Source organism: Mastacembelus armatus, chromosome 23 (assembly GCF_900324485.2).
Source record: "Mastacembelus armatus chromosome 23, fMasArm1.2, whole genome shotgun sequence".
In the NCBI taxonomy this organism is placed as follows: Eukaryota; Metazoa; Chordata; class Actinopteri; order Synbranchiformes; family Mastacembelidae; genus Mastacembelus; species Mastacembelus armatus.
Genome location: NC_046655.1, coordinates 10,926,849 through 10,948,679, shown reverse-complemented (window position 1 = coordinate 10,948,679; position 21,831 = coordinate 10,926,849). Strand labels below are relative to the sequence as shown.

The 21,831-nt window shown below is 39.5% G+C and overlaps 1 protein-coding gene across 1 annotated transcript in view; it reads right to left on the bottom strand.

Moving 5' to 3' along the window:
- The window catches only part of snd1 (staphylococcal nuclease and tudor domain containing 1), a 145,817-nt gene that overhangs the window by 93,135 nt on the left and 30,851 nt on the right, over window positions 1-21,831 (bottom strand). The window contains exons 12-16 of the mRNA XM_026326508.2: window positions 19,906-20,006; window positions 18,249-18,359; window positions 16,729-16,801; window positions 13,430-13,571; window positions 5,038-5,147 (exon numbers count right to left, since the gene is read on the bottom strand). Coding sequence (XP_026182293.1) covers window positions 5,038-5,147; window positions 13,430-13,571; window positions 16,729-16,801; window positions 18,249-18,359; window positions 19,906-20,006 — 537 coding nt within the window. The remainder of the gene's footprint in view (window positions 1-5,037; window positions 5,148-13,429; window positions 13,572-16,728; window positions 16,802-18,248; window positions 18,360-19,905; window positions 20,007-21,831) is intronic.

Sequence of the window (21,831 nt, the reverse complement as noted above, 5' to 3'; positions counted from 1 at the left end):
AGGAAACCACACAATGTATTATTTATTAGGTGTACTGATTCTCGTCTCTCTTTATCCATCACTCACTCACACACCGCAAACACAAACAAGAAAAACAAGTCAGAAATAGCCGCAAAAAACAGACATACAAATATATGTTAGTAAAAGAACAACAGAATGAGAGTCAAATGCTGAAGAGAAACTGAAGAGGTGAAGGGAATAGGATGGTCAGAGTGTGAGATGCAGCACTTTTGTAATTGGTCTTATGCCAAAATAATTCAAGCGTGATCAGAAATCAATGTGAGAACATAGACACTGGAGAAATCCAATAGTGTCCCGCGGCTCTCAAAAGCAAAATAAGACACATAAAAAGGGGCTCAGATGCATAAAGGATGCATTTCGCATGCCTGAACACATGTGTGAAGAAAGCAAAATGAATTGGTCTGAGGTGCACTGAACACAGATGTATATAAAGAGACAGAAGAAACGACATCCAACTAGATAAAACTTCAATTATCTACTTGCCACAGTGTGCCTATTTATATTCATTTCAGTGGTACAATACGAATTACCACATACATTCACAGAGAACAGCAAGTAAAATCCTCTTGATATTACAAAGGTGTTGGGATTTATTAGCATTTAATTAAAATGCTCACCGAGAACAGTTACTGAAGCAGAGGAGCAGCTTGAAGATCTATAGAGCCAGGCATTAGCAGGGCATCTGTGATGCCACGCTGGCACAGTGACTCATTGGTGCTCCACAACACAACCTCCTGCAGGTCTGAAGGCAGCTTATACCAACCCCCACCTATGACAGCGTGGTGCACACAGTGTTAATGTGACAAGGTGGGGTAGGTGGGTGCAGGGGATCTGTTTTAAGCACAGCTGGGCCAAGTTTAGGACACTGTGAGCAGAGGAACTGTCACTCTGGACAGACACAAAGGTAAGTGCCTTTGTGTATGTATGTATTAGGGCTGTAGCCACCATATTAAAATATTAATGCAAGTTTGTTTTGTTTTTTTGCCTAATTAGTGCAAATATGCTTTTTTTGGACTATTAATTAATGAATATAATTTTTTTTTTTAATATTGGTTCTAAAATGTTTAAAAGATGAAGTACACAACAAACTGTCAAACTACAATATACAAACTTGACCATGGCTTCATCAGCAATAACAGACAAAAATGAAAATCAAGTTTTCAGAGCATAATGATTTGTTATTATGATGTGAGGTCATTAAAGGCTTAGTGAATTTTAACATAATTCAGCATTACACAGATACAATTTTGCTTTTAAAAAGAAAAGAAAGTTGTGTACTTTTTAGTTTCTTCCAACAAAATGTTTATTAGCTTTATTTTAATAAATGTAAACTAAATATTAAAATTCAAAATAGCATGCTAGTGCACATAGTAACATACCACAACTGTACATATCCAAGAACGTAACCTATGAGCATTTCTATGTGTGAGCTAGAGAGAAACTGTTGGCGAGTAGGCAGTCACGGCAGTACAGTAGTTAAGAGACCACCCAGACTGAATGAGGTCAATACGACTGACAGTATACGTAGGTGGACCAGCACACAGCATATTACTGTCCACTTAGCCTGCTCTCGTCCCCGCTCAATCAAACACTCCATCTCTGCTTCGCCCTCTTTTCTTATCCTTACATCCTTGGTGGTGAGGAAAAAAAAAAAAAAAAGAGTCCAAACACAAAACCACAAATGACTAAGATCAAATATTTGAAATCTATGAGGGATTTGTAGATAGATTTGGTAACTGTACTGGGAAAATGTAGAATCTTCATGCACCACACTGGGTTCCCAGCACTACACTGTCATCACAGCTTTCATATTTTTTACACTGCTGCCTTCTCAGTCTCAGGAATTATGGTTATTGAACATACAGTATGTTAATGAGGAGCTGGGAATACTTTAAATATTGTTTCTCTGACTTATGTCTCTTATTAGCCAACACTACACCACTAATTATGTCCCATGTCTGACTGACTCATCCTAGATAAACACGTCAATGAAGTAAAATTCTTCCATTATTGCTTGGGCTGAGCTTTTGATGTTGCCATCCAGAAGCACAAAGAAAATCAACAGAGGCTCAGTGTCTGAGATAGTGAATGGATGTTTGTGTCAATGAAAGGTGGGAGGTGAAAGAAAATTAAACGGAAGACATCAAAAAGAAAAAGAGAAATGTCTGGGGAGTGGTGTTTACCAATGTGTTTCCTTTTTTCCCTCAGAATTCTGTGCTGCTGTTTCGGTTCCATGCTGGGAACGGGAGCAGTGTCTGTCAGAGATTAACACTACAGAGAGACAGCAGGCAGAGAGAGAGAGACAGAGTGAGGTAGACAGACAGAGAGAGAGAAAGAAGGGAGGCAGGGATAAAGGAAGACAGAGCAGATAAACACAAAAGTGATTTTTGAAAAGAGAGAGTTTGAAAGAAAAAGAAATCTTTACAAAGCGGCAGAGAATCACCACAGAAACCAAGGAAATGAAAAGTGTGTGTGTGTGTGTGGTGGTGGTGGGTGGGGTGTTATAAATAGAGGAGACAGACACTAGGGCCTTTCCCCTCACTGGATGCCACATTAATTATGCGTGTCTGCATCAAGAGAAATTAAGACATGCCTGTGTGGCAGTTCAGAGAGGAACTGAGAAAGGGGGATGCAGCAAATATGCAGGCGAGGAAGCAGCAATCTGAGAGCAAATGCCCAAGATTCAAAACTGGACATTAAAGAAGAGGAGGGAAGAGTGAAAGACTAAAGTGGAAAAGAGGAAAGCAGAAAAATAAAAGGCCTTTCACAAAACACCAAAACAACAGCACAAAAGCAAAAGAGAGAAAAAAAAATGTGCTCATTCCATCACCCCAACAAAGGAGAAGAAAAGGGTAACGGCTAATTACAGAGTAGTGGAATATGGAAATGTAGAGATAAAAAAAAAATACAGACCATTGAGCCAACATGTCATCAGATCAACAAAGTTCTAGGAAATACAAAATGGCAGTCGAGCAGCGTAAGTGAGAAAAGTGTTTTATGAATGCAAATAAATACGCCACCACAACCCAAATCAAATGTTATTCACGTGTGGCCATCTTCCGAACTTCTTAAAAAGCTCCGGCAATCAGATGCTATTCAGCGAGGAATCAACAGCAGAATCTTATGCTAATGAAATCAAATGATCCATATTCATGTTAGAGTGTGACACACCTTAATAACCTGTTTTGGTTACACTCACTATGCTCTACAGAAGTAGGAAAGATGAAGGATGAATGGATGAGGGCCACAGACCACTTTTTCCTCTCTGTCATACATCATTTCTTTAATTCTGCTGCCAACTCATCTCTCGTTAGAGCTCCTATATTTCCTCTCCCCTCTTTGCTCTGGGCTTTCTCACCTGCAAATCTATCCTGTTTCATTGTACAGCATTAGCAGTTATTTTGGTTCTTCTTTCCTCTCATTTGCCATGTTCCCATTTGTTCAGTGAATGTAGCAAACTAGAACAATGACAACACAGCAACTTTCTACGCAAGAAATAACTTTCTTTTAGATGATAATCTTGCCAATTTTGAAAAAGTGACACCTCTTATGTGTGAATGCTTAACTGTGCTGTTATCTACTTGAATGTGTCCCCTTGAGGGCGTGCATGTGTTTCTGTTCATACCCATAACAGCAGGTCAGCGCAGGCAGCCAACCAGCCCTCGCCCGGTCCTGCCTACTAACTCCCACCTACCCGCGAAAAACTTGCTGACACCACTAATGACTGGTAAGGGAGAAAACGTGTGAGTGTACATGGATGTGCCTGAAAAATGCTTAATTTAATGTGTGAACATGAGTCTTCAAAATCTGATTAATTATGCATTTGCATGTATATATACACCTGTTAAATAAATCAAATCAACGTGTACCCGATACAACATCACTGTACTGTTGCTTGCATCAATTATTTCACAGTCGAGGTTCTCTGGATACAACCTATACTTCAACACAACTCCACAACACAACCGGCCAAGCCTGCATTTCCATGACAATTAAACACCGAAGGACAGTGGAGTCAGCCACCCTACGCAAAGAAGCCCTTTTAAAACGGAGATAGGAATGACGAGGTGGGGGAAAAGGGGGTGAAAGAGAGCAGGAGTGTGTGGCTTGAATAAGTGGTGGCAGGATTATAGCTAGTTCCATCATGGCTTTGGTCCGTTCACTGCTTCTTATAAAAACCTATTAGCATGTGAATGAACAGGCACACGGTGGATAGAGTTTTCTAAAGCCCAGGAGCATTAATCCACTATCAGGTGAGCTTTCCATAAACTGGAAGTAAGTGGGGAGGGGAGGAAAGTGTGTGTGTGTGTGTGTGTGTGTGTGTGTGTGTGTCTTTTAGCGTTAGTATACTTTTAGTGGCCACTTTTATCTGGATTTTTTTGTTGAGATTTAACAGCACTTAAGGTACAAGTACAATACTTTAAATGTTGTAAAGATGTTCATTTGGGGGTAAACAATTTTAATCAGCTTATTAAAGTCAATTGCCTTAATTTTGTACAAACTGTCTTGAAAATATAGCAGCCTGACATTTGGCTTGATGAATATGGTTTGGAAAGAAAAAAAAAAAAAAACCCTGACACTAGAAACAGATGAACTTTCAAAGGAAAAAAAAAATGTTGGAGCAGATATTTCTGGTAGAAATTCAGGATCTCTAGACATTTTTGCCAAAGACAGATAGGAGAAATAAGAGACAGTCTTTACTAATTTATTTAAATCACTGGGGTCAAATATTATGCTTAAAACAAAGCAAGGATGCATATGGAAAAGTATTTCAAACCATAGTAGCTGCTGTGATTATCACTAAAATGGTACAATAGATATTATTCATCTAATATCTCTGAACCAAAATGATCTTGTGTTCAAAGCAGACTAAACTTGACTGTGAAAGCATGAAAGGAAGACGCAGAAATGTGGGTGCCAATGTAGCAGTACATCAAGAGTTACCAACATGGCAATGGGCAATCCAACAATAGGAAATAATGAACCAGGGCCAGTATGTCCTGCTATATTGCTTACCTCCCTTTGCAGCACTAGCTCTTTGGTGAACAGCATGGCCTCATCACTGAAGGGTTCCGCCACCTGCATGCCTCCAGGCATATTTCTGGAACTTCGTGGACATTCAATACCTAAGCAAAGACAAAAATGCAGGAGTTGAAGGACAACACAGCAGCTGATCAAAAAACAGCAAGTCCCCAGTAGCTCTAATCATAATTTGAATCACTCCAGGGATGAATACATCTGGTGTTTCCAACAACTGATGCCACACCAACCAGGTCCACAGTCTGTGTCATCAGTGACACAATGCAGATTCACTACCTCTACTGGTTTGTGCACTACAGGGCATCCAAGACACCATCCTAAAAACACACAGGTACAGTGGAGTACGAAACCTCTCCATCTGAAAAGAGTCAGTGAAGAATGGCAGAGCATCTCTCCACAGATTTGACCTATGATCAAATCATGCGTATAGAGCAGATTAAATCTGTGACCAAAAACACGCGGCTTGTGAACACATGGTACAAAATAGATGGCTTCATTCTTCCTAGACTTTGGCTCAAAACAAATGAAACTTAAAGGGACAGGATTTGTAATTAGTTTACATTTCATTGAAACTGACCTGACTGATCAAACAGGTTGCTTGTAACCTAAAAAGAAGATACTTTGGGGTTGAAACTCTGAAGTTTAGTGCTAATAAAACAGTAGCTGTGTCCTCAGTTCCTTCAGTCTGACACTGTTAAATTTAATGAGCTTCAATGACATGACAAACAAATATGTGCATATGCTGACAAAGGATGGACTCACAAATACATGAGAGACATCAAATCCGAAGCATCCTGGTGACTCAGTTGTTAACATGGCCACCTGACTGTAAGATAATCCTGGGGTTTCAGTCTCAGTCTTTGTGTTTTGCATTTTCTCCACAGGTTTGCCTCTCTTTCATCTGGCTTTATGTTAGACTGGAAAAGTATCTGTTACCGAGACTTTTCACCTGGGAAAATGCAGCTGAGCTATTGCTCTGATGTGTCATAATGAAAAAAAAAAGCCTGCACTAAAGAAACTAATAGTCAATGTATTTCACAGATTGGTTTAGGAGATGACATCTCATATTGTGCACAGAACCTAAATGTTATAAGACATTTTCCCAAATAAGAATACACATTTTTCATTGGTGCTTACATCTTAAAACAAATCAACAGTGGTTTACAGTGACAATCTGGGACACAGTGTACCAGGTGTGTCTAAACCTTGACTGCTGTTCTATCTGTAAGCACAAGCAGAGGAAATCTCACAAGATCTGCTCTACAGCCCATATTTATGCTAATATTCGATTTTTACTGAATTTCAAGTGAAATTTGCTTGTTAGCTTTTTGTCCCAGACCTTTTTTAAATACATAATTGGATTTGAAACTGACATTTAACAATTTTAGAGGGCTGAATGAAATATTTGCTTGTGACTTTTAAAAGAACAAGCAAAAGAGAAGGATTATTTTGTATTATACATGATTTACCATTTCTAAGTTTGTCATCAGTAAGTTAGTAACGGTCCCAGGTCATTTAAATGTCTAAAAAAATTTTTAAAAGGATTGCATGCAAATAACCTTTATATACTGCAGCAGCTGACATTGTAAGTACAAAGAAGCAACTAGATTTGTTCTATCTCACCTTTTTGTTTAGAACATTATGTTCCCTACATGCCCATGTCTGTACTATTTATGAAAGCAAGAACAAGAGATAATCCAAGGAAAATGACCCAGGAAAGGCATAAGGCTACAAGATAGTCAGCACCCAAAAGTTATGAAAGAACTTTAAAGTCAACCTCCTGTATGACATAAAGGTGTACATTACTGAGCAATAAAACCAATTAGACATATGCAAATGTCTGCTTTCCACTAAAGTGTTTGCATCTTTTCAGTGTAATTTAAGTGCTCAGTTTTATTATTAGCACTGTAGTGCAGCAGAATTTCAAACTGTGATGAAAATGTGTTTTTCTATCTAAAAATGCCAGGAGATAAAAAAATAAATAAATAAACAAACACTGTCACACAATTTTAACAATCTCCACAATACTAAATTGATTAAATAAAGGACTGCGCTAGAAAAGTTTAAATGACCTGCATTTTACAAGTGTTCTATTAGGTATCTGGCTATTTTCAAAACATACAATAGAAAAATGTTTCCTTGAGAGGAGAGAGGGAAGGAGGAGGAGACACAAGATCATCTGAAAGTATTTATAGAAGTGGACCAGGACAGGGCTTCCATGTAGGACACTGTGGCTACAACAGTGGGACAACAGAGATAGTAGGGTAGATGAGGGATGCAGAATAAAGGAAAAAGGAAAAATACAAGAGTTAGCAAAAAATTGTGTATGAAGTAATTGCAGGGAAAGGGAAATGTGAATTTCTGCTTGGGTTGGCTAGAGCTGAGATAAAGGCTGGAGCTGTGTTATTCACTGGCATAATCCTCAGAAAAGACTACTTGAGAATATAATACACAAAGAAGTTTAACAGTATAGCACATACTGCACAGAGCAATGTCTCAAAGAGCTTTACAGGCTCACAAGAGTAACAATTGCCTACCCAAATCAAGCTTTGTAAGACCAAAAAAAAAAAACAAAAAACTTAAAATGCTAAGAAAAAGAAAAAGGATTATACTATAACATAAGTGATAAATCAAATACCAATATAATTATATATTATATATCATTCTAAATAAGTAGTCCAATATATAAGTGAAAGACCTAGGTATGTATTTGCCGTCAAATGTTCACTGACATGCTCTGTTCAAGTGATCTACAGCTTTCCCTAACTGCACTCAGTATCGTGTAGCTCACACAGACGCACACTCACTCTTCCCTGCAGCATTTAAAGAAAGCCAGGGAGTCACTTAGTACAGCAAGATTTATCCTACAACATGACACATAACTCACACCTGACACCAAGATAAAGATCTGGGGCAAATTACAGGATACCCATCTCATCAGATCACAGAGAAACAAGACATACACTGATTAATCCTGATATCATCTTTCATTCATAAGCTACACACAGACGGCTCTGCTGGAGGACATCAAATGATCATATTTGGTTATTTGGACTTCTGTGTTGGATTTCCGACTTTAAAATATGTGTTCTAGCACTTAGAGAGTTATTGATGACTGCTAACACACAACTGAATAAATTAATTAAAGAATGAATTTATGTTGTTGCTAAATTATGCAACCCAACAACAACCTATTAACAGTTTCATTTAATAATGCTGTGGGTCTGTATCTCTTCTTGTCCATGCCCTACCATGTGTCTTGTCGAGCTCAGGCTCAGAGATTGGTGGGGAGGACCTGTGAAGAAGATCTAACATTTTAATCTGTTATTTTGGGTGAGCCATGCACCAGAGGAAATACTGCAAAGCTCCTGAGCTCAAACACACAATTTACTTGTTCAGTCTCTCACACACACTTTAGTATCTTGGCGTCACTCCAAAAAACTGTCTGTTGTTCCATTGCCACAGACTCCTCACCAACATTCCTCCAAATCAATTCCTCTTTTTCCCCACAATCACTCTCCTCATCAACACCTAAGTAGAGATAGAAACATATACATACTTCCCTAGAATAAACCTTTTTTGCAGGGCTGTTATATTAGTCTGTAATAGTTTTAGGTTGGTATACCTTACAGTCAATGAGAACTGATTGTACTAACTATAAAAGTCAAAGTCCTAAAAATGTATTTCAGATGAGGTGTTTCAATATATTTGTTATACTTTTTAATTGAATCTGTTTTCAGTTGAGCCAACATATAACAAGAACAGTACTGAGCTGACCTCTGTTCTCCTAACCAAGCTGAGATAATAGGCTGCATCTTGTAGAAATGGGTGTGGGTTCAGAAATAGGTCTGGAGGGAGAAATGTGGCGATGTGCGGCGACGTGCAACTGCTGTGCATTAGTGTCATCACAGCAATTTATACAATATACACCATGTTACAAATCACTATAGTAATGTGCATAATAAGCCTCTGTTTTTTGCTCATTTTGTGCCAGACACTTTGTGCTCTTGCCTTTGGCATGTCTGCAGGTGTAAATGGATTCTTGCAGGTAATCAACTCAGTATGAATGCAATTAGTGTCCATCTTTTAAAATGTTATCAAGTTACTAATTCTTGATTTTTGACAGGCTGGTGGCAGGACACAATTAGCCCTGTGACAGGCAAACAAACAAAGACCTAAAAGCTTGAGAGGTGCACAAGTGTGTGCATCTGTGTGTTGTTTTCAGCTCTAACACCATTTTCTTCCATCAAATCACAAGTTGCTTCTGAGCAGGAAGATCAGCAGTGGGTGGAATGACGCAGGTGGGTGAGACAGAGGTTAGAGAGCGGTGATGGGGGTAGAGCAGGCAGTGAATAGGAGGCAAATAAAGGGAGAGTGCTGTTGGGGAAAATCCTTCGATCACCTGCCTATCCTCTTCTTTTATTCTCTCAATCCATCCCTCCATCTCACGTCATGTAACTACAGCTCTCTAATTTTAGGCCTCATTACCTTGGACAAGACTTAGGCCTCGCTCCATCCTGTCCTCTAAAACATAAATCAATGCCAAGTAATTTTTTATACATTACATTTGTAATATTTGATTTGACACAATAAAGCAGGAATAATAGATGTCATACTTTTCAGGTTTTATTATATTCTTTAAAAACATGATAATACTTTAAGTCAAAAACTACCCCATAGCATATTCCATTGTCTATGCTTTGCTGGTTGGATAATCCAACACAAATAATGAGGTGCAGGTTTACCAAAGGCCTAATGCAACAGCTAACAGCTTTAATGCAAGAGTGAAAATGACTAAAACACATGTCTCCTGCCACATTCACTGGACAGCAGCATAATAATATCCAATTATTTCTCATGCACAGCAAATTTGTTATTTATGAAAGTTAAATAGCTGTAGGTTTTGTGTAGGTAGGTTTTTGGAACTTGAAATACCTTTTCCCTCCAGCAGCTGCAGCAGCACACAGTAGTGTTGGTGAATGATTTGTCTGTAGCTGAACTTATAGTGCAGTAAATTTAAAAGCAATAAAGTGTTATAAACCAAAGTTATTATTTCTTCCTCACCAGCAACTTTATTATGTAGAAGGCCCTAAAATGTGTTTCAAGGTCTCCAAACATTCAGGGCCCAGATTTCTTATAAATGTATGAATCTCAATGAGATGTGGTGCTGCAGTTATACCAATATGTAGAGGTCAGAGCAGAACACAAGGACATATTATTTGCAGACTAGTTCTGACTGACTTGCTACTGTGCTAAACTTTTTTGGTGCACAAACATTTTTGAAGAGCAAGTCTACAAATTTTCTGCTCTGCTTCTCTCTCCGGCACACTGCAGGAAGTGTACACACAAACACAGACACTCAGATATCAAAATTCGGACAAAAGCCACACACACTGTGTTGGCTAATGCTTCTTGCTGACACTGTAAATCTTTGTGTCCGAGTGATGGGTGTTTCATCTTTTTGACAGATTGCTGCTCAACATACCTTTCTGCGTAACTTTTAAAGTACACTTCACCTGCCATGGCCTCCATCTGAAACTCTGTGAAAACTACTGGAGCTAGTAAACTTTTACAGCCTTTTCACCGCTTGGTCTCCCTTAGCTTCAACAGTGCTTTATACCCACATATTTCACATCAATTGTACTTTTTTGTTTTCTCTTTACCACACCCCCATTCTTTTTATCCCTCATCTGCCTTCACACCTCTGGCTTCACCTCTTTCTTTCATCATCTTTCTATAGCCCCTCACCACACTCCCAAATCCCTTTCTTACACAGTACCCCCCTCCCTTTCCTTTCAGGATGACTCCTTTACCCTTTATCACCCTTTATCTTGCATTCGGAAGTGATATTGTGCAGGCCAGTGAGTGAGAGGAGAAGAAAAGGAAAGGTGATGTAGGAAGAGAAGAAAGAAAACTTCCCTTCAATTCCTCAAGCACACCTCCACCCTCCTTTGAAGCACAGGTTTCTATTGCTACCCTTTGTTTTCTCTCCTCAGTTTTTCTATAAGCACTGTCTTCATCAATCAAGGAAAACTTTGGGAAAGGACGGCGACTGTGTAAGGAAAACCCTAAGGTGGGAGTTACCTTACTAGAGAAGCAAGTCCTCACAATGAGTGGGGTTCAGTCTTAAATCAGTAATATGCGCAAAACAAAGGGAAAATGCTGAAAGAAATGGCTGTACTGTGTTTTGGCATGATGATTTTGACTTGCAGTGTTACATCACTTACTGCCTTGGGATCATTTCATTTGCAGCACTACTGTAAACAGTTTGTTCTTCAAGGGCCTCCCACAGCATTATTAAAAAATAAAAATTTGGCCACGATGAATACACTATGAAGAAAACAGGGCTAATAAAACTGATGACTAATTCAGGAGTTGTTTGAACAGCAGCATCCTTTGCCTGCATGTAGTCAATATTTACTACTGCAACTTAGAATTTCAAAGCAAGAAGAGTGCTTGCTTTATAGAATACATCTTTTAACCTTTCATACCAAATGGGGGATATTAAATAATGAGGATGCTTAACCTTGTAAAAGCATTAAGAACTTGCTTATAAAACTGTACGATTATGATTATGAGACATAATGTACTCTGAAGGCTTTCAGCAATGCTTCTGCTTCCTTATGTATGTATGTTTAAACAATTAATCATAGATGTGAGTATAATGCAAGTGCCTGTGTAAACATCCAAAAATGCTTTGAAAATTGCAAGGAAATTTATATACCTAAGGTGTGTGAGAGTCAAATGATTTCTGTTATTACAAAACACAGAGGCTTGGGACATGTGTGTATCATTTAAAAATGGGTGAATAACAGACTGATCAAACAACCATGTATCTGACAAATACCCAGTGTTTGAATAGAGGGGAGAAAAAAAAAATAATAATAGTTGACCATTAGAATAGAGAGTGTTTTAAGTAATGTGGAGTACTTGAATTGGAACAGGAGTTTAAAATACACAAAATAGAAATGGGGATCATTCGTATAAATCAGTGTTAATAACACCTAATGTGTATATTAAAGAAAATACATCTCATCTTATTTCCAGCAGATGAATCTTTTCTACTCGGGACAGCCTTAATCAAATCGGGATAGGGGCTATCAGCTCTAATATGCTTCTCACAATTGGCTAATAATATTTGACTGAATAAAATCATTCGAAAAGGACAGTGACTAAAAACACCATCTCACACATACCTGATATCATCTTGTACAAAACATTCTGTGTATATGTCACATGCTCTTTCTAAGAAAAAACACCATCAAAAGAAAAACAGTGTTAAAAAATGCTTATATTGTCCAACTGTATATGCAGATTGATTATCGGCAAGGGGTCATGTCAATACATCTTGTAGCAGGATGGAAAATGTAATTATGAAAACCATCAGTGGATAGCAAAGACAATCAGAAGCAAATTACAAAATTAATTAATGCATCGACAGTTCAGCCACACATAATTAAACTGAATCTGATTGTGTGTCAGAAATATATGGTGTTTGTCCTACTAGAAATGGAGACAAACTGTATGGCGTGCAAATGTCTGACTGCAATGAAAATTGAGACAGATTTTTATTGCAACAATAACAGAGTATCATCCATTGTGGAAAGGACAAGTATTCTCACCATTCTCATGATCTGGGAGGATGTGCAAATCATTGTTGGCTGCCAAAGATACAGCCTCAGTGTTTTTATTACTAGCACAAACTGTCAAAACGGTCAAGGAGCTGAAATAAATGAGTCGAGCAGCTATCAAACAGTCTGTATTTCATACCATCTGCATCTTGCCCTACGCTAAGATGCCAAATGGTACAATTTTACATTCTAAGATAAAGTTTTCACAATATGACAAGCTTAGATAGTTGGAAGGAGAGAGCACCATTAAAAGCCTGACAGTATCTGCCGACCCACTGGAATTTTAGGCTCCCTTTACCACGGCACTGTAGCTAGTTTCTAACGATGATTATCATGTCAGAAAAGAAACAAACAGTACACTATTTCAAATCTGGCACTGAGCCATAAGGGGAAAGGTGAAATCAAAGGGGACACGTGCTTCATGCCAACACTGGAGTTTTGAAAAAGGCTGGTTCAGAAACTCACTTACTCCCTTGCTCCATCAGGGCTGACCACCAAGAGGTGTGGTGAGAGCTTAAACTCTGACTTCTGGGCTAGCAGGAATGACAGGGTGGCTCATACTGCATGTGCATACTGCAATACACACTATACACTGTCTAAAGGGTTGCCAGAGAACTTTTCCTAATGTGCCTAAGCCTAAAATAATGCCTAAAAAGACCCAAAGGTTAGTCAGATTAAGGACTTTGAAATAACTGACCTACATATCAGGAAGGAAAAAAAAAAAAGGCTCTACTCACCAGCAAGGAGGAACGTGATGAGGCAGGTTTCTTTGGGCATGTACAGCTTGAGGCGAGAGCCGCTGAAGACATATTCTACCACAGCTTCTGACCGGCCAGCTCTCTGCAGGAAGGGCAGGAACTGCTTGGCTTTCTGTGTCTCCTAATAAATAACGAAAGAGTGTGATGAGGTTAAATAACCCTTCAAACTGCATGATTATGACTTTTCAAGCACTTGTATAAAGCATTCCCAAAAACTCAACCAAATGAACAGCAACCAGAAGAGATACAAATAGAAAAACGTATTGACGAAGAAATCTGTGGGCTTGTTCCAGACATCTTTAAATGTTGGTCTGGCCTAACAATGTCTGCTCCACTTCTCAGTGACATGTCTGGAACCTCATGCAATCAAAAATAATTCTCTCCCTTCCTGCCTCCATCTCCGTCTGCAAGGGTGAGTCACTAGCTTATTGGTGTGCCCAGGCCAAAATTACAACCACAGCTAAATCATGGGTATTCAAGCAGGGCTGGTGATGCAGTGACAGGGGAAGATTCATAAGTGATAAAAAAATAATTTAATATGTGCCTACTCCAGGCATGAGCATGTAGGCACAACGAACCAGTGAGTCATGGAGCAGTACACTGTGTGTGTGGCAGTGTGGACATGGGAGTAGGAGCAAAGGCTTGGGGGGACGAATGGCATTCAAACACAGAAAGTCAGAACCAACTCTCTGTCGCTCTCCATTTTCTACTGTAAGTTGATCCTCAGACTGGTGCAAACAAAAAAAAAAAAAAAACTCTGATTGAACATTGAACATGTTCTAGACATCGGGCAGTAACATAAAAACAGACCTGACATATCATGCAACACATGTCACTAGTGGGACTCCAGCCTGTTTCAGATGTGAGTTAAGAGTATGTGCTTGTGAGATACACCACCTGAACTCCACCTACTGGCGTCCAAAATAGCCCCTTGAGTGGGAGACAACAGAACCAAACACACACTCGTTCACACAAACACATTCACAGCACCTGCAGTGTGTGGGCTATGTAGTCATACTTGGTTCAGAAAAAAGGAAGAGACCAGAAAGGGGAAAGGAGCTCATTATGCAACCTTCAGACAAATGAGGTGAACCTAGTACTTTAAGTTACACTCTGTGCTCTATTTGTGACTGCAACCCACTCAATGTATATAATCCCTTTCATCAAACCTTTACCACCACGCTGAAGGATGCTGACGTATAGGACTGTGCATATCCATGTGTGGCAATGTGCCTGTGCACGTGTACAGCTGTGTGTGGGTGTGTGCTAGAGAGGCAAAAAAAGAAAAGAAAAGAGGGGAGTGAAGGGAAGAAATGGGGGGCAGTGTTGCTATTTCGGTCCTTTTATTAGACTGCTCACTACATTACCCTAGCCAAACAACTGGTGCACACACACATGCCTACTAGCGTTGGCTGGCAATGATCCTGGACTGTGTTGCAAATCCTGTGTCCTTTTTCCCCCTTTTGGTAACTAACAGAGAGGGGAGGAGCAGCAGCTGCAAATAATGGCACTGACCTCAACAACTGACGGGGTGAAAGAAAGAGCGGACAACTAAGAGCTTAGAGTTGCTCCACAGTGCTGATGTGCATGTCACACAAATACATGACATAGCACAACCGTGTTCAAATGTAACACTAACGCCTTTGCTGGGTTACTGGGACAAGTTTTAATAAGGGAGATGTGTGAAATCTCCAGCTGGAAGTATGGTGTGGCATATATTGCTTGTTCTCTGTGTTATTAAAGTAAATTAATTATTGAGCACCTGTCCCTGTAACTACTCCCAAGTTATTGCTGCACATAGAATGTGGTCAATATAGCTAGCTGAGTTGGGTGGTGGTTTATAAGTATAAAATGTAGTAAAGCCCCTGATGAAATAGCACAGAGCTGCCTAGTCAGCACAACAATTCCCTGTCATAATTATTTTTACAGGCTCTAGTAATTTACCTGTCCTGCTGACACAATAAGACATCGGTAGGTTATGATGATGACAAAGTGGAACAGCATAACATCTGAGAAATGTAGAGTAATGTTGTCTTATTAGCCAGAATCTAGTCTGGTTGCTGTTAAAAAGCTTTAAAAACTTAAAATGCAAGGTGATGACACTTGAAAAAGCAACTTACAGAGCTTGTACATGGCCACTAAACAAATGACCACTCGTATAGATTATTTAACCAAATGTTTCTCTCCAGTGCAGATAGAAGAGAAGAGCTCAAGTGAGACAGACAATGAGGTGATGTGATGTAATGCTTCAGAAATTCAATTTTTAATCACTGACAGAGGCTTATCAAAGTATATAAGATATATACTTGACAAGTAGAAAGGATACAGAAAGGCACTTTTCCAGGTGTGTTAACATTGTTTTATGAGGCATTTGCTATCACATCACCCAAGGACAAATGTGTGAATACTCTATCACCTGAAGGATTGATCTCAATGTTAAAAATAACCAAACAACAACACTCAGACTACCAGTAGCCCTTTCAGGTGATCACACTTATCACTGCATTGCTCATCTAACCAAGTCAGTCACTTTGAAAAGCGGCAACCCAGCAGCCAACAGTAAAGTAAGTTAAAAGACTGTTTGGGCAGTTGATATGCACTGTGACATCCTATAGATCTACATCTCTCATAGTACAAAGCAGAACCTCAATAGAGGAATTAATATTACAATAATAACAGACCTGACTTTCACTGCATTACAAATTGAAAGACTGAGTGAGCATGGCATGAAGAAAAGCCAAGAAGATCTATCACAGTCATCAAATACTTTGAAACCACCTTCCTGGGTCATGCAAACAAACACACATGCTTAAGAAGAATGTGTGCAACTCAACCATTATTCATTACTGAGGGATTTTTATGCGTTCCCTGCACTAATGTTCATTTGCTGAGCACTCCTAATCAAGCTTCATTAGCCAAATGATGCCTCTATCAAGCCCCTGGGCACACGTAAACAAGCTAGGACCAAGCACCCCTGATGGTTTTATTAATGGCACTGATTATTTTTAGAGACCGATTAGTTTCTTTAAGAAGAGAAAACTGACTGTGAGGATCAGGACTGGAGAGCGGGTGAATTGAGGATTATGGATTGTCTTTTGAGATTTACTGATGATACTAGAAGTCTGTGGCCTTTGGGCATTGATGGCCAGATGTATCTTTGAGAGTCAAGGGTGTTGGGTGTGAGCACAATGTAAAACTTATACTTTTGAATTGGTAGATATTGAGAGACCAGACCATTTGGAAATGATAACTAATGCTGCAGACACAAAGATACCTACCCCAGAAATATCAGCCACTCTGTGGATGGGAACCTCTTTCTTGCTGTGCAGCCCCTTTCCGTTCTTGATGGCCCTACAGTCAGTCAAACCACACACGCACACGTCACCAACATAGTCAAAACACCATCATAATACATCATGGAAGCATAGGGATGCAGGCTTAACAAACCTGCAGAGGTTCAGTTAATTTTATTATTGTAGATAGACTCAGTGAGCCATTGTTGCTTTGTAGGATGTACATTGAAATCAGTTTCTCTTTCTTGACTTGCCATTGTGGCTCAAACAGAAATGCTAGAGGGGGGAATTTTAGATATTTGTTTTTATACATGTTGATATTATATACAGAAATGGAGAGACAAGAGCTGCTTCTTTAAAGATAGCTAGGGGTTAAGCAATTATCTCTGGTGCTGGTGATCACAGCTTTAAAAAGCCTCAAGGGCCAAATGATTTGGAGATGACCACTGTGGATGTGGCTTCTGAAGCAGAATCATACCACCTCTGGGTTACTGAGATGCAGACTGTTCACTCTAAGACACAGAGTGCGCATTTATGAAAGTATGTATATACTCTATGTGCCTTAAAAGCTTGGAGGAGGATTCTTGAAGGCTGTAGGCCACTGGCCACATGCAGTGGGAGCTAAAAATAAAACCAAGGCTACAGACAGAAACCTCTCATTAACTCTAATAAGAGAGAGAGAGAGAGAAAGAGTGAGCGATACAGAGAAAGAAGGGGGAAGACACAGAAGACCAAAACTGAAGAAGGACGAAAATGAAAACAGCTAAGACAGAAAAATGAGTACAAAATGTGCCAAGGTAGATGGAAATACAGGAGGAAGGACAGAACAGAAAAAGAGGGCAGGTGGACTGAGAGAAAGGAGAGAGAGTCAGGCCTATAAAAAGAAGCAGTGGCTGCATCTGCTCTACCTATAGCCAGCAGATCTTAATCTATGGCAGAGTAATAAAGCTTGCACTAAATCTCTCTACTGCACCTCCATATTATTATATTCATAGGGCCTGTGTAAAGAGGACCCCTGATTTAAAGTCCAGCACTTGGTACGGTGTATGTGTGTCCAAGCATGTAAGCAAATATATGCATGAGTGACTGTCTGAGGTAATGACACGTTTCCCTATGAAAATATGATAGACTCTGATGGAGCACTGCTAATATCAATTCTGCAAATTATAATCAGTGAGTGTCTATGTTGGATGTAACAGCAAATGTAAAAGCAAGGTCATACTCATTTCTCTTCCACTCCCAAAGAATGAAATTTGTCAAGGTCAGACAACTTGCAGTTGGCAGAGAGTGAGGGTGTGTCTGTGTAAAAGGGTTTGTTTGAGAGAAATCGATGTACTGTGTCCATGTCCATGTGTTGTTATTTGAAGCAAACAAAATTTGGCTTAATGAGAATAAACATGTATTTTAGAGACCGACTGTGCCAAATGTGTAGCAGTTTAGGATTGTGTGATGGGAGATGGAAGGTGTGTGTAGGGGAAGTGTGTATCTGTATGTGTGATCCTCACCGTGCCTCTGCGGCAAGCAGCTCATCATAGTGGGAGGAGCGCTGGTCGTCATCTTGTCTGTATCGGATGACCGTGGCCAGGCCTTTACTAACCAGAGCCTCTGCTATGTTACTGGAGAAATGGAGGAGAGAAAAAGGGAGGATGCTTTATCAAAAACAGCAAGCAAAACAGTTTGGCTTCACAGAGAATCCTAGGTGAGCTAAAAGAAAATAAGGACATGAAAAATCCCAAAGGTGGCTTTGCTAAGGAACAAAGGGCACTTAAATGCTGACATTGCACACTTGACTAACCACTTCCTCACTGTTACTGATGTACAGAAGAGGGGATGAAGGGCAGAAAGAGGGGAGTACTGATGTACTTAAAGCAGCACTTAGTGGTTCGCCTTCGGACATTAGTGTTCTAGCTGAAGTAGAAGGAAGAAGGAACTGAAGGGATAGTAAGGAACTCTTTAGAAATGAGCTTGTGAAAAGTGCATTTGTCCGTCATTATGCTGCAGGCAGGGTTACTAACAAAATGTTACAACCTTTGTTACCAGTAAAACTTTTTCATTGATCTTTTTGTATTGAAACTTTAGCAGTTGGATGAAAACTGAAGGCATTTTTTGACATTTTTTTAATTTTACCTTTACTTTTATTTTGATTGATTAGATAAATATAGAGGAGGATTTCCTGTCTGCTCCAAGTTCCTTCACCTTGTCAGTTGAAAATACTTTTATGTTTATGTTTTTGAAACTTCAGTGGGCATCAACAAAGCAGAGCACATTTCTTCCAAAAACATGCTACTGAGTGCCAAGTCTCCCACAACAAGTAGAGAAGTTATACATAAAACAATGCAACACATTAAGGTCATACAAGGTCAAACACATCAACCCACTGCCTGCCTCAACCCCTGACCTCAGCATTTATGAGAAGCCATGCCAGCTGTTCTCTTTGCAACTGAGTGGCTGATGCTAGATTGTAATTGGCTGGCCCTGGTGCTAGGTCCTGACCTCTGTGTACACACCTACTGTCAGAAACAAAACTGGCTGATCACAATGAGGCATCTACATTTCTACAAGTGCACGTGACTATACTTTTTGCCTGGAGTGATACAGAGAAAAACAGACAATGAATGACACTGGGCTTCTGAAGTCATGTGCCGTTAAAGGTCTTTTATCCGGTTTTGATTACATTTGAATCTCTGAAGTTTAATCACATTTATAGCTGTACAAAACACTTTTAAAAAAGAGACTGGATTCCTTCAAAGCAGTGTTTGTAGATAGAAAATAACAGCTTGCACCAAGCCAGCTCTTGTCATGAAAATTAAAATACAAAGAAGCACTTTAAGGTTACTTTGTGAGATCCATAGTGAGATTCTAAGCATTTACAAACAAAGGAAAGGAAAACAGCTACTGTAATAAATTAAATAAGTTAGGGTAGGCTCTTATACTGACAAACTACACAGTATGATCTGCCAGTATGGCCTACTTATTTATAACCAACGCCAACTGGAGTCTGTACTGCAAATGCTGAAATAAAAGGCATGCTGATTCAAGGAGTGAGAGAGAGTCTTAACTGCTGAAATGTATAAACAACGGGAATAAAAACCAGACTAAAAGAGCAAAGGTAAGAAAAGGACGTTGACTGCTCAATGTGCTAGAAAGAGGCCTATTACTTACATTCCACCAATTGTGACTGTAGCACAGGTGCGTTCTGGGAAGGCAGGGGTGCCTTCTCCTGGACCAGTAGCTGCTCTGATGTAGTCCACTGTCACATTGACCTATAAGACGCACAAGCAGAAGAAGGTCAAAGACATGCCAAGAGTAAGGAAACTGAAAGCAACATTAGTTATGGTAATACTTCATGCTGGGAGTGTGCTGGTGTGTGTGTGTGTGTGTCCCAGTTCTCAAGGTCACCCCATGTCAGCATGAATCTCGTCAGGCAGCACTGTAGATCTCCCCAGAGGAGAAGTATGAACACGCTGTGGGTGTTTTGGAAAATACACATACACACAAATACACACAAATACACACAAATACACACAAATACACACAAATACACACAAATACACACACACACAAATACACACACACACACACACACACACACACACACACACACACACACACACACACACACACACACACACACACACACACACACACACACACACACACACACACACACACACACAGGGAACAGTGACAGAACCCAAGTGACCCTACACTGTGTGTCCTCAACACAACTCCCTAGGGACCGATTCCAATCCTCCCACCCCAGATACAATTTTCTTGCTTGTGCATGTACATATTTACAGACGTGAAGGGGGAAGCCTGCACCCTTTATAAGCTAGACACAGGCAAACAGCAGGTTTGAAGCTGTATGGGTGCACACAAGCGGCAGTTTAAAAGCTACGTGTCAAACATGTCAGACAAGTGTGGTAGGGAAAAAAATGTTGAAGTCTGGCTCTGCATCAGAGCATAAACACAAGTCAAAAAGAGACAATGCAGACAGGTCTATTACAGGGACATGAAAGGCACGCCAAACAGGACACAGAAAGACGTTGACTTGTCATTAGATTTACAGGATGAGGACACGATGACATGAGCAGGGGAAGAGAGGAACTTCTGTCAAGGCAGAATGTCTGTGTTGTATTGAACTGTTCAGCATGATGTGCTCTCTGCATTTTAAGAAAAAACAGAAAAAAGAACACACAAAAAAAAAAAAAATACGAAAAAAAAAAAAAAAAAAAAAAAATTCAAGGGCTACCAGGAAATGTATTCTAGTTTTTGGAAGCCAGAGTTGGCTGTACTACTAAAGCACAAATAAAGAAGGTGTAGCTACAAATGCCACTAAACAGTTTAAGTTCAGTCAGTTTAGTATTGTACCAATTAACATTTTACATTTATTTCTGGATAATTATCTTAAAAACAAAACGGATGGAGAAACGGAGAAGTACAAATCTACACTGAAAGAGGTCAGTTTACATTCAGGTCAGTTAGAACTGAGTATTTCTCTGCCACTACAGAGTTGTCATTCAGCATTAACATCTTCACACCAACTTCGCAAATTTTATTTAACCTTTACATCCCAGCTGAGGCAAAACCCAGTTGTATCATCAGTTCAAAAATAATCATCATGCACCGTAACTTACTTTAATAGTACCCATATCCTGACTGCCATTTTATCAGTAACTGAATTATTTTGTGATCCTCTCAGCCGGAGAACATTTAGCAATATTCCTGTTTATATAACATCTCCAATTTAATTTTGTAACAATGCAAATAACCTAGACTTATTGTCAGGAAGGAAATTATTCTATCTGGGCTCCCTCATCAAAGCTCGTCATTTCCTAGTAGCTAAAACATGACTGTGTACCCAGTTTATTCAGCCTTATTGAAAAGTAAATCCATTTAAATGAGCGGGGGAAAAAAAAATGATTTCATGTTCTTGGTTACATTTGTGTTAATGGCTCTGTGCACCTAGGCATGGGTAAATGAAGGATAGGGGACAACAAAGCAATGAAAAACAGGAAGAAAACAAGTTAGCTAGAAAGGACAAAATGAGATGCAAAGTAATATGAAAAGAGATGAGCTGAAGAGGAG